The 12,500-nt window shown below is 33.8% G+C and overlaps 2 protein-coding genes across 2 annotated transcripts in view; one reads left to right on the top strand and one right to left on the bottom strand.

Annotated features, from left to right (window-relative positions):
* The window catches only part of LOC122246112 (uncharacterized), a 6,757-nt gene extending 2,358 nt beyond the window's left edge, over positions 1 to 4,399 (top strand). The window contains exons 3-8 of the mRNA XM_043004426.2: positions 1 to 492; positions 682 to 806; positions 1,330 to 1,424; positions 1,694 to 1,870; positions 2,269 to 2,426; positions 3,189 to 4,399. The exon at positions 1 to 492 is cut by the window's left edge and continues 132 nt beyond it. Of these exons, the coding sequence (XP_042860360.2) occupies positions 1 to 492; positions 682 to 806; positions 1,330 to 1,424; positions 1,694 to 1,870; positions 2,269 to 2,426; positions 3,189 to 3,341 (1,200 nt within the window). The 3' untranslated portion in view covers positions 3,342 to 4,399. The remainder of the gene's footprint in view (positions 493 to 681; positions 807 to 1,329; positions 1,425 to 1,693; positions 1,871 to 2,268; positions 2,427 to 3,188) is intronic.
* An 820-nt stretch (positions 4,400 to 5,219) lies between these two features.
* On the bottom strand, positions 5,220 to 10,505 carry LOC122246118 (abasic site processing protein HMCES). Its single transcript, XM_043004434.2, has 9 exons — positions 10,358 to 10,505; positions 9,934 to 10,098; positions 8,480 to 8,585; positions 8,185 to 8,285; positions 7,848 to 7,944; positions 7,461 to 7,580; positions 6,888 to 6,995; positions 6,429 to 6,577; positions 5,220 to 5,983 (listed from the first exon to the last, which is right to left on the bottom strand). The coding sequence occupies exons 1-9, from the start codon at positions 10,375 to 10,377 to the stop codon at positions 5,782 to 5,784; spliced, it is 1,068 nt and encodes a 355-aa protein (XP_042860368.2). The 5' UTR covers positions 10,378 to 10,505; the 3' UTR covers positions 5,220 to 5,781.
* Between the last annotated feature and the right edge of the window lie 1,995 nt (positions 10,506 to 12,500).

Genomic DNA, 12,500 nt, shown 5'->3' with positions numbered 1-12,500 from the left:
AGGACACGCAGAACTATTGGCATGGCAACCTGCCTTCGTGTGCTTTTGCAGCCTTGTGTTCAAACCTTAGATCTGAGTGGACTTTTCTTTAAGATGAGACTTCCAGGGGCAATAAATGTCACAATTAGAAGTATTGTTTTGGGACACGTGGAAAGAATGAAGAATCTTACTGTCCTGAATATGGTTAGTAAGTGTAGTGATGAAATTTTACACATTGTCAGCCAGAGATGCAAAGGCATTGTTGATGTCAATGTTTCCATCTCAGATTTAGTCACAGATGTTGGGCTTAAAGCTTTAGCAATAGGCTGTCCAAAATTAGAAAAACTTGGCATATACAAATGCTGGGAAGTGACTACTGAAGGCATAGAACATGTTCTTCGACATTCAAAGAATTTAGAGAGGCTCCAGAGTGACCAGTTGGGATCTGTTTTGATCAACAAGTTTTACAAGTCAGATACTAAATTCAAGTTAACGCATTTTGAACAAACTCAGGTAAATGCTAAATATAATGTTAACATGTGTTGATATAAACATATAATGATCACATATTCACATATTAAAAGAATGAGAAGCTAGACCATCAACATCACTCTTAAGAAACCCTGAAGAGAAACCTCATCACTTATGAAACATTCCAGCCTTATTATTCCAGTCATTCTTTACTATGTGTTCGTATTTCAGACACTGTTTGAGCCCCTTGAAGAAGAAATAGCTTGGGTGGGTAAAGCCTGTCCCGATTTAGAATCCGCCAGTCTTTTCTTGGATGATGAAAGTCTGGCTCTGCTGCCCAAGCTGGGTGATGTCAGGTAGGTTACCTTGTGGTTCAAGTGTAGTCCAATGATTCCTTCTTTTGCTCCATTTGAGAAAGTACCCAAGATGGAAAGAGATTGTTGAAAGCATATCTCCTGAAGTATATATGTTTACTATTCTTAATTCTTGAATAGAATTTTGTAAATAAGTCTTAGAATAAGAAATAAGAATTGAAAATGGAATGGAAAACTGAATATATGTAGCATACCAATAAATCAAGTAAATCAACCAGAGGCAGATTAACCCCTAAAGGACATCAAAGTTTAGAACTTGACATGGACAAGGATTGCAGGAACTCATATTTTTTTCTGTTTGAGAACACAACTATTTCAGCTCAAGTTATTCCAATTTGGATATTTATAGTATTGGCAATTTGAACACTTTTTGTGACACCTTTGTTGTGTTTCATCCAGTGTGCACATATGCTGCTTTAGAAAGGCATTTGCTGTATTTCATCCTTTAAGGGTTAAACAGAGTGTTTGGTAAAATGCTGTATGTAAATACATGACTTATTTTCAGAATATTAGAAATTGAAACATCAGCAGTACTAGGCAAAGGGTTCATAAAAGCTGTGACAAGTTTAGGACATTGTCTTACAACTCTGCAACTCAACTGTAAGCACACGTTTTATCCCAATTAGTTTTTATGACCCTGTCTTTTTTCCTATTCCCTGTCCCTCTCCTCCTTCTCCTTCTCCCTCTCTTTCTCTCTCTCTCCATCCCTCTCCTATTCCTTTACCTCTCTTTCTCTCATTCCCCTGCTCATCACACATATCTCTTTCTCTACCTGATATAACATATTATAACAGAGATATGAAAAAAAAGAAACATGTTACTTGTGCCAGATGTCTAACCACATTTTTTCCCCTTTAATTACATAACAGGTGATGATGTGAGTCAAGAAAAACTAGTGCTCTTGGGGAAGCAGTGTCCCCACCTGACCACGTTGCACATCACCACAGCCACAGTAGAAGGAGATGAAAGACTGTTGAATCCAGGACACCTGTTCTCCTCTCTGACCTCGCTGCATCTGCAAGTTTGGAAAGAAGCTGTTATAAGTAGTATGTTGGGGGAATCTTTTTCTTTTATGATAAACACTTATTACTCTACGTGGTAAGGATGTTTGGTTACAAAAAAGGTAGTTTATATACTTTCTTGCTATTTTGTTAAAGTGATGTGGTATTTTACAGCATAGTAAAGAATATATATAGATAACAGGATGTTGAAGAAGTAGGAGGATTCAGCCAACTAGACTGAAAAACACTATGCATATTATTCATATACTTTTAATTATTTAAATTTTCAGTTGTTTAGAAAGTGCAGAAATAAAAGTGTGAGAGGAAAATTTCTAGAAAACATAGGGAAATTCAGTAAAGATAAACAGGAAGAAAATTAGACATGTAAGACGATTTATTTCTCGTTTTGGTATGTATATATTTGTTCTTTTCTATTCCTGCAGATGAGTGTGTAGAATTTTTCCTTCTGTGGTGCTTCAAGCTTGAATCTCTTGTATTGAAAGCAGAGGTTGAATTTCTGACTGATCGGTACTTGAATAGAATTCTCCTAGCCAACCCTCTGAAGCAGGCTAAGCGAATCATCATTGCATCTGACAAGCATGTAAGTAAAGTTTTTACTGTTTCATTGTATTTTTAGATTTTTTTTTGTTAGGTTTGTAGGTATTTTAGGTTTTGGTATGTCTTTCTGGTGCTAAAGTAAGAAATTACTAAAACATTATGTATGCTGTACTTATAACTATATTTTCTTTTGTCTTTGCATTATAGAAATTTTGTGTCATATATGGGATAACAAAGACACATACACATTTGTTTTTGTGTATTTAGAAATAACCAGTATAGATTGCTTCTATGTTTAATATAGTGGTTCAGAAGTCTCAAATTTCAAGCTTTTGTCTGTACCTATTTATCTTAATCAATGAATTTTCTTATAATTATGTCACTTTATTTATCAGTTAATCAATTGGTATATAGGATGGGTTATAGAGAGGGTTAGTAATTCCATCTTCTTTTCCTTGACCTAATATCCAAATAACTACAACTACAAGATTATTATCCATATCCATTTATTCCAAAGTTGAAATTAATCCAAAATAATGCTTGGCTTTACTTTACATTCTTGAAGAAGGGTCAAATCTGGCCTATTATCAAAGACCCTCAACAATGGAAAGGAAAGGAAGTTGAACGAGAGGGATACAACCAAGCTTGTTTATGTCTTGTATACCATTGATTTAGAGAACTACCGCATATTCTGAAAAAAAAAGAATAATGTTTTATAATTTATTCTACTCATTAATCTTAGCAGAGGAAGCCAATTCATTGATTATCTTCATTAAAAATTTAACTGATTAATGAATTGTTACAGGTGCCTCTTACATATGCAAGTGTCCATCGCCTGGTAGCTTCCTGCCCGAACCTCGACAACCTTGGGGTGTCCTCGTGGAATCTCACTGAGGAGGAATTCTTTCAGATACGTGAAGATGCCAAGAAAAATAACTACAACCTTACCATCTCTTAGTGTGAAAATAATGGTTACTGCAATTTACTTTCAAATAAGATTTATCATAGTTTGACAGGTGTAACTGTAATGCAGTCCCACAGTATTAAACGAGTACCTTTTCTTTCATGCACATTGTAGTTTAAACATTTTGGTAAATAGAAAGGGAAAAAAAAAGGTAATTAAGTCAGCTTGGGTTCCACATTTCATGTTAATGACAGCTGTACAAGATAAGCACTGCTCAATAAAATATGCTCTTATATTTTTCTGATGTGTGTATTTTAGTAGCAGGTGATGCAGCTAAGGTAGATTTCATGTTTAAATAATTGGACTGCAAGTAGTAATAATGTAATCCACCTCTGAATTTTGGGATGCATTGCATTTTGCTTCACAGTAGCTTTATTGTTTAATGGAAAGGAACCAAAGGGATCGAGATAACGAGGTAAGAAAAAGGAGGCATAAGAGGCATGATTTTTTTTTAGTGACTTTTAAATGAATAGACTGATGTCAAGGAATAACAGCACTGTTATTTTTATGGTACAAATTATATACTCACGTTTCAAAAGTTCATGTCAGTCGTACAAATTAGTGAGACAGAGATGCTGAGAATCTCCTAAATTCAAAGTGTAGAATCATTTACAATCCCAGACTGATTAATGTACATTTTCATGCTTGTAAGACTGAAAGCACAAGCTACAAGGTACAGGTTGGTTAGGGATTCGTTCCATAGGTCTGTTTATGTAAACAATGTAAATATTTATGAATTGTTAGACTAATAATTTAGTGGAATGTAGAATAATGTGCCTATATTTTCTATTTGTAAATTATAAATTTTATGAAGGATAAGTTACCAAAGGGTAACATGGAAGAGGAAACCGTTACATAGATTTATGAGTTATTTCCTGTTAGTTTGTGTACATAATGTATATGTATATAAGACAAAATTCTTTACAGAAAGGAATGAGTTTGCATTTTAAATAAGACATTTTGAATACATTTGTTTTGTCTCTTTTGTCCCTTTCATGTTACAATAATTGATTTTAGACTAGAAGTTTTAATTATAATAAATAATAATGTATCATCTAGTTTCATTTTCCATTTTAAGACCAATACTCTATTTCTCTCTTATAGCTGAAAAAAACAAATAAGCTTTATTTATAATGCTTGTCACTTTTATATAGCATGTACCTTCAATCCAGTGGTTGTTCAGTTATTTTATATCCTTTTTTTGTCCCAGTTTTTAGTTTTTTCTATTCAAATTCCTGAGAAATTAAATTTATAAAGTTGCAAGATTCTATTAATTACATACAATAGAAGCCTTTTTCAATGTGTTAAAACTGCAATTTGCTAAAATGTTTGATATATATTTTCACAATAATTACATCACGTAAATATCTTATACTTTGACCTAATAGATGTCAGAGGAAAGTAACAGTAGCAACTTCATACACAGCACACTATACCGATATCATACATGACCACATGATGCTTGACTGACAGGTTTGGTCTGTTGTGCAGGAACATGTTTTTAAATAATATATATATCTTAGGAGATTTTGCAAGATTCATAAGTTATCTAGAGTGATAAATGCAATCATACCTGCTTTCATTGTGCATTGGGAATGTGATGTTAAATATTTGCAATTTATAAACAAGAATGGACAATAATCATTGTTATCTTCTATCACAAATTACTTCTTATAACACCTAAAACTGGTAAGGCAAGAGTTCTCATTTTAATTTTTACTATATATGTAAAACTTCAGAACTTTGAGAGTGTATTCTTCATTAGGATACTTTATTACAGGCAACGGATACATACAAAACATAATAATTAAAAAAATCCTTAATTATTTTAGGGTCCTTTAATTGGTATTCAAAGAAAAAAAAGAAAAAAGGTATTTGAAAAAATATTTTTTATTTACATTTTAAGCCTATTTTATTCCAATGGTTGACAAATATTAAAGATATAACAAACTAAACATCAGTTTTTTCTTGGAATGTTCAAATTTAATCAATCTTTTACACTCTTCTGGGTTAATCTAAATATAAGTCCTATGTCTGCAGCTATACCACTACAATATATGAACTGTATTTACATAAATATTAAACAATTCAAATAATGTAACTCTTTTTACTGATTACAATAGGTCTATGAGATTTTTTTTTGTCACTACCATATTAACAAAACTTTGAAAATTATGTAATCGTACCTTACAACTACATGAAAAAACTTTGCTATATTAAAAATCTACTTAACAATAAAGAGAGGTACTGGCATAAGTGTCTCTTTTCTGGGCTCACCTAAGCTGCTGAAACAGAGCAGAAATTAATGCTCTATATAAATGAATCACATTTCACTTCATATAGGAACCTCTTGCTCAAGCCACTTGGCAAGGGGCAAAGGCTTCACTTTGTTCTCAACATCAGGTACCTGATAACATTATTCCAAAAGTACAATTCATTCCTTTTCCTTTTTGGGCTCTTTTTTAAGCCACTTGGCAAGGGGCGAGGGCTTCGCTTCCTTTTTAACTTCTGCTGCCTGGCTTTCCTTCTTAATACTGTTTGGAGTTGTGGGTTCCTTCTTTATTCCACTCTGTTTGGGAGGTGCTTTGCTTAGCCATGAAGCCATCAGTTTGCTACTGGCAGTCTCTGGAGGTTTTCTATAAAGAAAATTCAATGATAAAATTGCAAATTTAGGTAATTCTTTCTTTTGCAACATAATTATGTGTAGTGATTAAAACTGTAGCAAGTATTGCATTTGTGTGTATTAATACGTAAAGCTACTATGAAAGAAATATTGTGTAGGTCATTTGTTATTTCAGATAAAACCTTTTTATCCTTCAGAGAGAAAATACTGGCTTGAAATCTATGAAATGATTCTAGATTTTCTTAGAAAAATTATATGTATTGACTATAAATTTATATCTATATAGTAAATAAGCATATGTTATGGGTGCAAAAATTCCAATATCATTAAAAAAAGAAAAAAAGAAAAAGAACAAGAGCAAGTAGGAACAAAAGGAAAGGAAAGGAAAGGAAAGAACAGAAAGAAAAAAAGAAGAAGAAAAATAAATGTTGCAGGCAAAAAGAAACTAAGTAACTTACTGATCTAGACTGACTGGAGATGTCAAATTCCCTTCTTGGTTGCGAGAATTATTGACGCCTTTGGAGACGGGGTGCCAAATCAAGTCAGTCTCATTCTTTAAGTTGGCAAGAGCTTCCTTGTATCTCAAGCGGCTGTAGTCTAACCAGTCCTAAGAAAGAATAAAAGAGAAGAAAAAAAAAGATAACATAAAATTTGAAACTTCATTTCTAATTCCCTGAGGGAGGGTTCATAATTCTTATGTCAATTCCTTAATATTCTATCAAACTTAAAACAAACACCAGTAATAACAAATCCATAATCATCTCATAATATCCTTATCTTGCAACAACAACAAGAGACTTTTCATGAAATAGAAAAAAAAAAAAAAAATAAATAAATAAAACAAATTATCACATTAAGAAAGAGACCTCTAACACCTGTATACTATAACAATCAGGGTATATGTCTAAAATTCTCACCTCAACATCCTGGTCAGTTTCCAAAATGGCAGGAACACGGTGATGGAGTTCACCAAATTTTTTCCCTGACTCCATGGTAACGACTGTGTAGCTCATCACTTCCTCTCCCTAAGGAAAGATATGAATTTTGATTTACTTATCTAATTGTCCTTGTGCAAATTTTACATATTTGGACATTATTTCTCAGTACAGTGTAATAAATATGTTGCTTTGTTAAGCTAAAATATACAATTTAAAACAATTACAATAAAGAAAAACTCTTAAATAAACTTGTATTACTATAATAAATACAGGGATTGGAAATCTTTTATAATCTTTCACATTAACAAGAAACTTGTTTTTTTCTGAAATTAACTAGGAAGAATGATAAAAAAAAAATCTTTTGGACTAACAACTTGTTGTTTCAATTACTATAATACTTGTCTTTTGTTTGTCTATCTTTTCCACTTGTTTATTCATTCTTTTATGAAGTTGATGAATACTGATGCTCTACGTTAATTATATTTTGTTTAATAAGAAACCAACAGACACAAGCCTTCCTTTACAGATGGAATGGCAACCAAACAATCTTACCTCTGACGACGTCCAACGTGAGAAGAGTCCAGCAATTTTCAGTAAACGTGGCCCCTTCCAGCCCTCCTCTGCACTCCACAAATCAGGCTTATCCCACGTATCACGATTCCAAATCTCAACCTAGTACAGAGATACATGAGCAATCACCCACTGTAACAAGCTTAACCACATTAACTGTTCGTTGACTTTATGAAAGCTAAACAAGTGATTAGTAGTAGTAGTAGTAGTAGTAGTAGTAGTAGTAGTAGTAGTAGTAGTAATAATAACAATAACAATAATAATAATAACAATAATAATAATAATAATAGTAAAAATAATAGATAAAATCAATAAACGGTATATTAATCAAATAACAAAAAATGAAATAGGGGAAAACAAGGCACTTACCCCTTCTGGTTGTGGGGCATATATGAAGTAGGGCTGCTTATCCTTATCTCCCTTTGTCGTCTGCCATTCATAGAAACCATCACACAGGACAACACATCTGTAATGTACAGGACTATAATTTTTCTTGTCCCTTTTATTAAACACCGAAAGAATAAATAATAGTAACTTAACCGTATCAGAAAAAAAAAAAAAAATCTTTATATCATGCAGGTACAATTGGCTAAATATCTTAACTCCACATTTTGGATCATCTATTATCACATTTCTCAAACTTATACATGACAAACAGACAATTCATATGAAAATACTGTTGGATATTTCAAAGTATAATATTAACCTCTGTCCCTTGAGTAGTGAAGGCTTGTACGATTTCTTTTCCTCTATGTCTTCCACACGACAATTATTTGTCTTCAAACCATGACTAGTGGCTGAGGGTCCCTGCAAAATCATATAAAGTTGTTACCAAATAGCATGCTAATATGCAATCTATAAATAAAATAACAAATACGCTTCTTGATAGCATCTTTAAAAATGATCCAGTTCACAAAGAAAGACAGAATTAAATCCAAAAACAGAAAATAGGTAGATAAAGCAAATACTTAACACACAAAAAAGTTGGAGAGACACCCCACCTTGTAAAATGGAGGAATGAGTCCCCACATCATTGGCTGAATGACATACTTGGGTGGCACCTCCTCTCCCTCGCCTTGTCTCTTCACCCCACGTATATGCCGTTCACTGGTCGTAGGAAATGAAAAGCTAATGTGAGATGTGATCATATAGCATGCCAGTTCAAAAATGAATTTGTTTCTTTTCTTTTTCTTTTTTGTGTAGCAATTGATAATGACACTCACAATGGCACCCTACACACAAATATTGAATGGTTTGCAAATAACTAGTAAGAGATATATAAAAGTAATTATTTTGGGCTAAATTAGATTGCCTGCATAACTCTGTGATTTTACACCTCTTGCCATTTAATACCAATCAATTATTTTCTTAAATTATAGGTTAAAAAGTGTTTAAAGGTAACAGAATACAGCTAATGTTAACCCATTGCAGACGGGGATAAATATGCTTGCCCAGCCTCCGGGATAAGTTTTATTTTAAAGAGAGACTGCTTGAAACATTATAATTTGAACATTCCCACTCTCTTTCAGTCATTCATTGAAAAACTAGAGCGTTTTTTGTGTTTTGTTTTTTGTGTGTTTTATTGAGTTTAGAGACTTATATATGCCATATGACAGGCTCTACCAGTGCTGCAGTAGACTAAAATTGTAGTATATTATCCATATTAGCTCATTATTTTCTTTATACTCAGTGTGATAGAAGTATTGTTGTTTTATGGAAGGACAAAAGGCAACTATATTTTTTTCGTATTTTTGTGCTGTCATGAACGAATACGAAACATATAACCCCCTACAATAAAGATAACAAGAAGAGGTAGAGAAGAGGAATGAAACCTGTGCTTGTGACTGTGAGTGCCACAATGAAAGGCATCCATATTGGCACAGGAGCACATTTTAGACACTGGGTATGGATTGAGTCACCTTCCTCTTCTCGTTCTGCCTGCACATCCTTCATCGGCGGCAGTTTTGAGCAAGGGTTCATCAACTTACTGTGTGCCATCGCTCTATAGAGACAGTGCTTGCTAGAGACCGTGGATGGGTGCCATTCAAGGCTCTCTCTCCTGCTGGTGCTAGGAAAAAGTGGTGCCATCTAGGTTTTGGACGTTAAGCTAGCACGGTATTACGGTAATTATATTAATTATGACTGCAGTAGCCATCATTACTCATTCCTTTTTCATAGCACAATAAAATAGCATAGTATTCCAAAATCCCCGAACGCCATGTACGTCATGACGCCCGTCGTCAGGCCAAAGCTCCTACGTCATGTATGTCATGACACCCGTACGCAGTGGGTTAATCTACTGATAATCAGAAGTCATGTACCAAGAAAGATAATGCCCACAAAGACAGTAAAGATACCATACCATGTGAATAATACCTATTAATGAAAAGCAACAACCAAATAACCCTTAGAAAACAGGCCAACAATCACCATCTCCCACAGACCCCATGCCCACCTCAACATAACGGGCGTGAAGGACGTGGGTGCCACATTCTGTCTGGGTGAATAATTGTGGTTCCCGGGATGGTCGCGCCAGTCGGCTGCTCGATACTGCTTGTTGCCTGAGCTGTCAAGTGTGCGGGTACTGCAGGCTTTGCAAACCTCATCAGGTGCAAGGGTACTGCAGGGAGAGAGAGAGAGAGAGAGAGAGAGACAGGGTTGATAAAGTGTGGAGGAGCAAGAACTTAGAGAGTTATCACTTTATGGATTAGGATCATTTGTCTTTAACAGCCTTTAATACACTCATGGGTGTGTATATATACTGTACACTAATGTTCACAACTCGTATGTCTTTTCATTTTGAATTCCTCCTATGTGCATGTTATTGATAATAACTATTAACCCACATATATTAGGTTTAGGATATTGTCAACACATACCAAGCCGTTCTGCCACACATGTTGTTCTGTAAATGCTGTTTTCGATATCCTTGATACCTCAACTTCCTCTAAAACAACCAATTCTCTCGATAATCCACGTTACACAACCAAAGGCAGGTGTTCGCGCCTCTGTGGTTTGGCCTCAAGTAATGCGTTGATTTTGTTGTCTTGGAGAACGTTAAACTTTTCCCTTAAAGTGTCGTACGGCTCGTTTTTCATATGCGAATAAAATGATAACTACACAAGCTTTAGTGTCTTTGATTTAAGGAAATTGTTTGGATGTGTGATCTATTCATGAGGAAATCATATGAACCTACAAAACAGATGTTATAATATCAGTTTTCAGGAATCCCGTATACATACGATACCTGGGAACCATTGATCTTGTTCTCCCAACAGGCGTAAGCATGTTGCAGACGCTCTGGTTGAAACGTGTTGAACTGTTGCTACAAGACGTCTTCTGAGAAACAATATCTAAAGTTACTAAAATTGAGAGGAAAGGAAACAAGGTTATATATAAATGTATATGAATATATATATATATATATATATATATATATATATATATATATATATATATATATATATATATAGATAGATAGATAGATAGATAGATACACACACACACACACACACACACACACACACACACACACACACACATATATATATATATATATATATATATATATATATATATATATGTATATATATATGTATATATATAAATATATATAAATATATATAAATATAAATATATAAATATATATGAATATATATATATATATATATATATATATAGGCCTTATCTGCAGCGTCAAATGTCTTGAAATCATTTCACTTCATGGGCACTGCCGGGCGTACGACAGCGAAAGTATCGTACCGCTCGAACAAAACCAGCCGTCACGCTCACAGAGCGACCCGTGCCTCTGTGGCGCGCCTTTGAAAAACATTTTTTTTACAGTTATTTGCTTCTTCTTGTGATGAAAAACACTTTTAAGTTCATAAAATACATTTCTTGTTTGCTTTAATAATTCATATCGGAATGTGAATCTGAATATGTTAACATCATGCTACTTTAAGCATGAAAAAAGTTTATTTCTTCAAAAAACTAGTTGTGCAGATTAGCAGTCAGTAAATAGATCTTATTTGTGCAAATTTAGAATTCATTCCATGACACATCAATCAAAGCAAAATTTATTCTAGGCTTATTCACCTAGGTATGCTATACTTTTCATGATAATTTCATTGCAACAAAAGTTATCCTCGCATATTGTGCGTGTATTACAGAAGTCTTGTTTAAAATAGACATCGCACAACACACAAAATTATTATTATTTGCGAACATTACATGTTATCACAGTAAATAATACTAAACTCAGGTATTTTATTGTTTTATATGAGTTACCGACTTGATTTACTTCAGTTTTCTCTGAAGAGACCACTTGCTGCCCATCAAATCTAAACAAATTCGAACGCATTACTCTGATTGTGACTATATACTTCAATAGCCTTTGATTACCAGTCTGCCCTGAGAATGAACATAAAAATACACCCAATAGACTTTTTGTTGTTGTTTAAATGTTTTTCATGTCAAACACTTAGTAAATTCAGTTTCTTACGAGTTAAAAAGTAAATGTAATCCAAGCCAAAGGATTCAAACAATTATTTACCACCCATTTATCGAAGCTACATATGGTGGTATTTGTTTTATATTTTCACGCATGAACCTGAGTCTCGAAATATGCAGCATATTATACATTATAATCTTACTTCAATTTTACATAAATTTTGTTGTAAACCATCATTGAGATACTCTTTAAACGGTTCAATGAGACGACATAAAATAAAAATCAGGAAATGTTTGGCATTTTTGCCATTCGGCGATGGTTCGCGCATGCGTGTTGGCGCCCCTACTGGATAGGTTGGTACCCGTGGGCGGGTCGAGCTCTTTGGCAATAGAACCTGAAATACGGCAGCAAATTATTGCGAGTTTTTGGCAATTATTGCAGATAATGACGCTGCAGATAAGGCCTTATATATATATACACATATATATATATATGTGTGTGTGTGTGTGTGTGTGTGTGTGTGTGTGTGTGTGTGTGTGTGTGTGTGTGTGTGTGTGTGTGTGTGTGTGTGT

The sequence above is a fragment of the Penaeus japonicus genome, unplaced genomic scaffold, assembly GCF_977035675.1.
Source record: "Penaeus japonicus unplaced genomic scaffold, GWHDUDI00000001_assembly GWHDUDI00000012, whole genome shotgun sequence".
NCBI classification, from domain to species: domain Eukaryota; kingdom Metazoa; phylum Arthropoda; class Malacostraca; order Decapoda; family Penaeidae; genus Penaeus; species Penaeus japonicus.
The sequence above is the reverse complement of the archived record's forward strand: the minus strand, read 5'-3'. Positions and strand labels throughout refer to the sequence as shown.

Coding starts and splice junctions, on each gene's coding strand:
- LOC122246118 (XM_043004434.2), bottom strand. CDS start 10,377: ATGTGTGGCAGAACGGCTTG. Junction 7,581..7,847: donor ATGCCCCACAACCAGAAGGG/GTAAGTGCCTTG, acceptor TCTCTGTACTAG/GTTGAGATTTGGAATCGTGA. Junction 6,578..6,887: donor AAACTGACCAGGATGTTGAG/GTGAGAATTTTA, acceptor ATTCTTTCTTAG/GACTGGTTAGACTACAGCCG.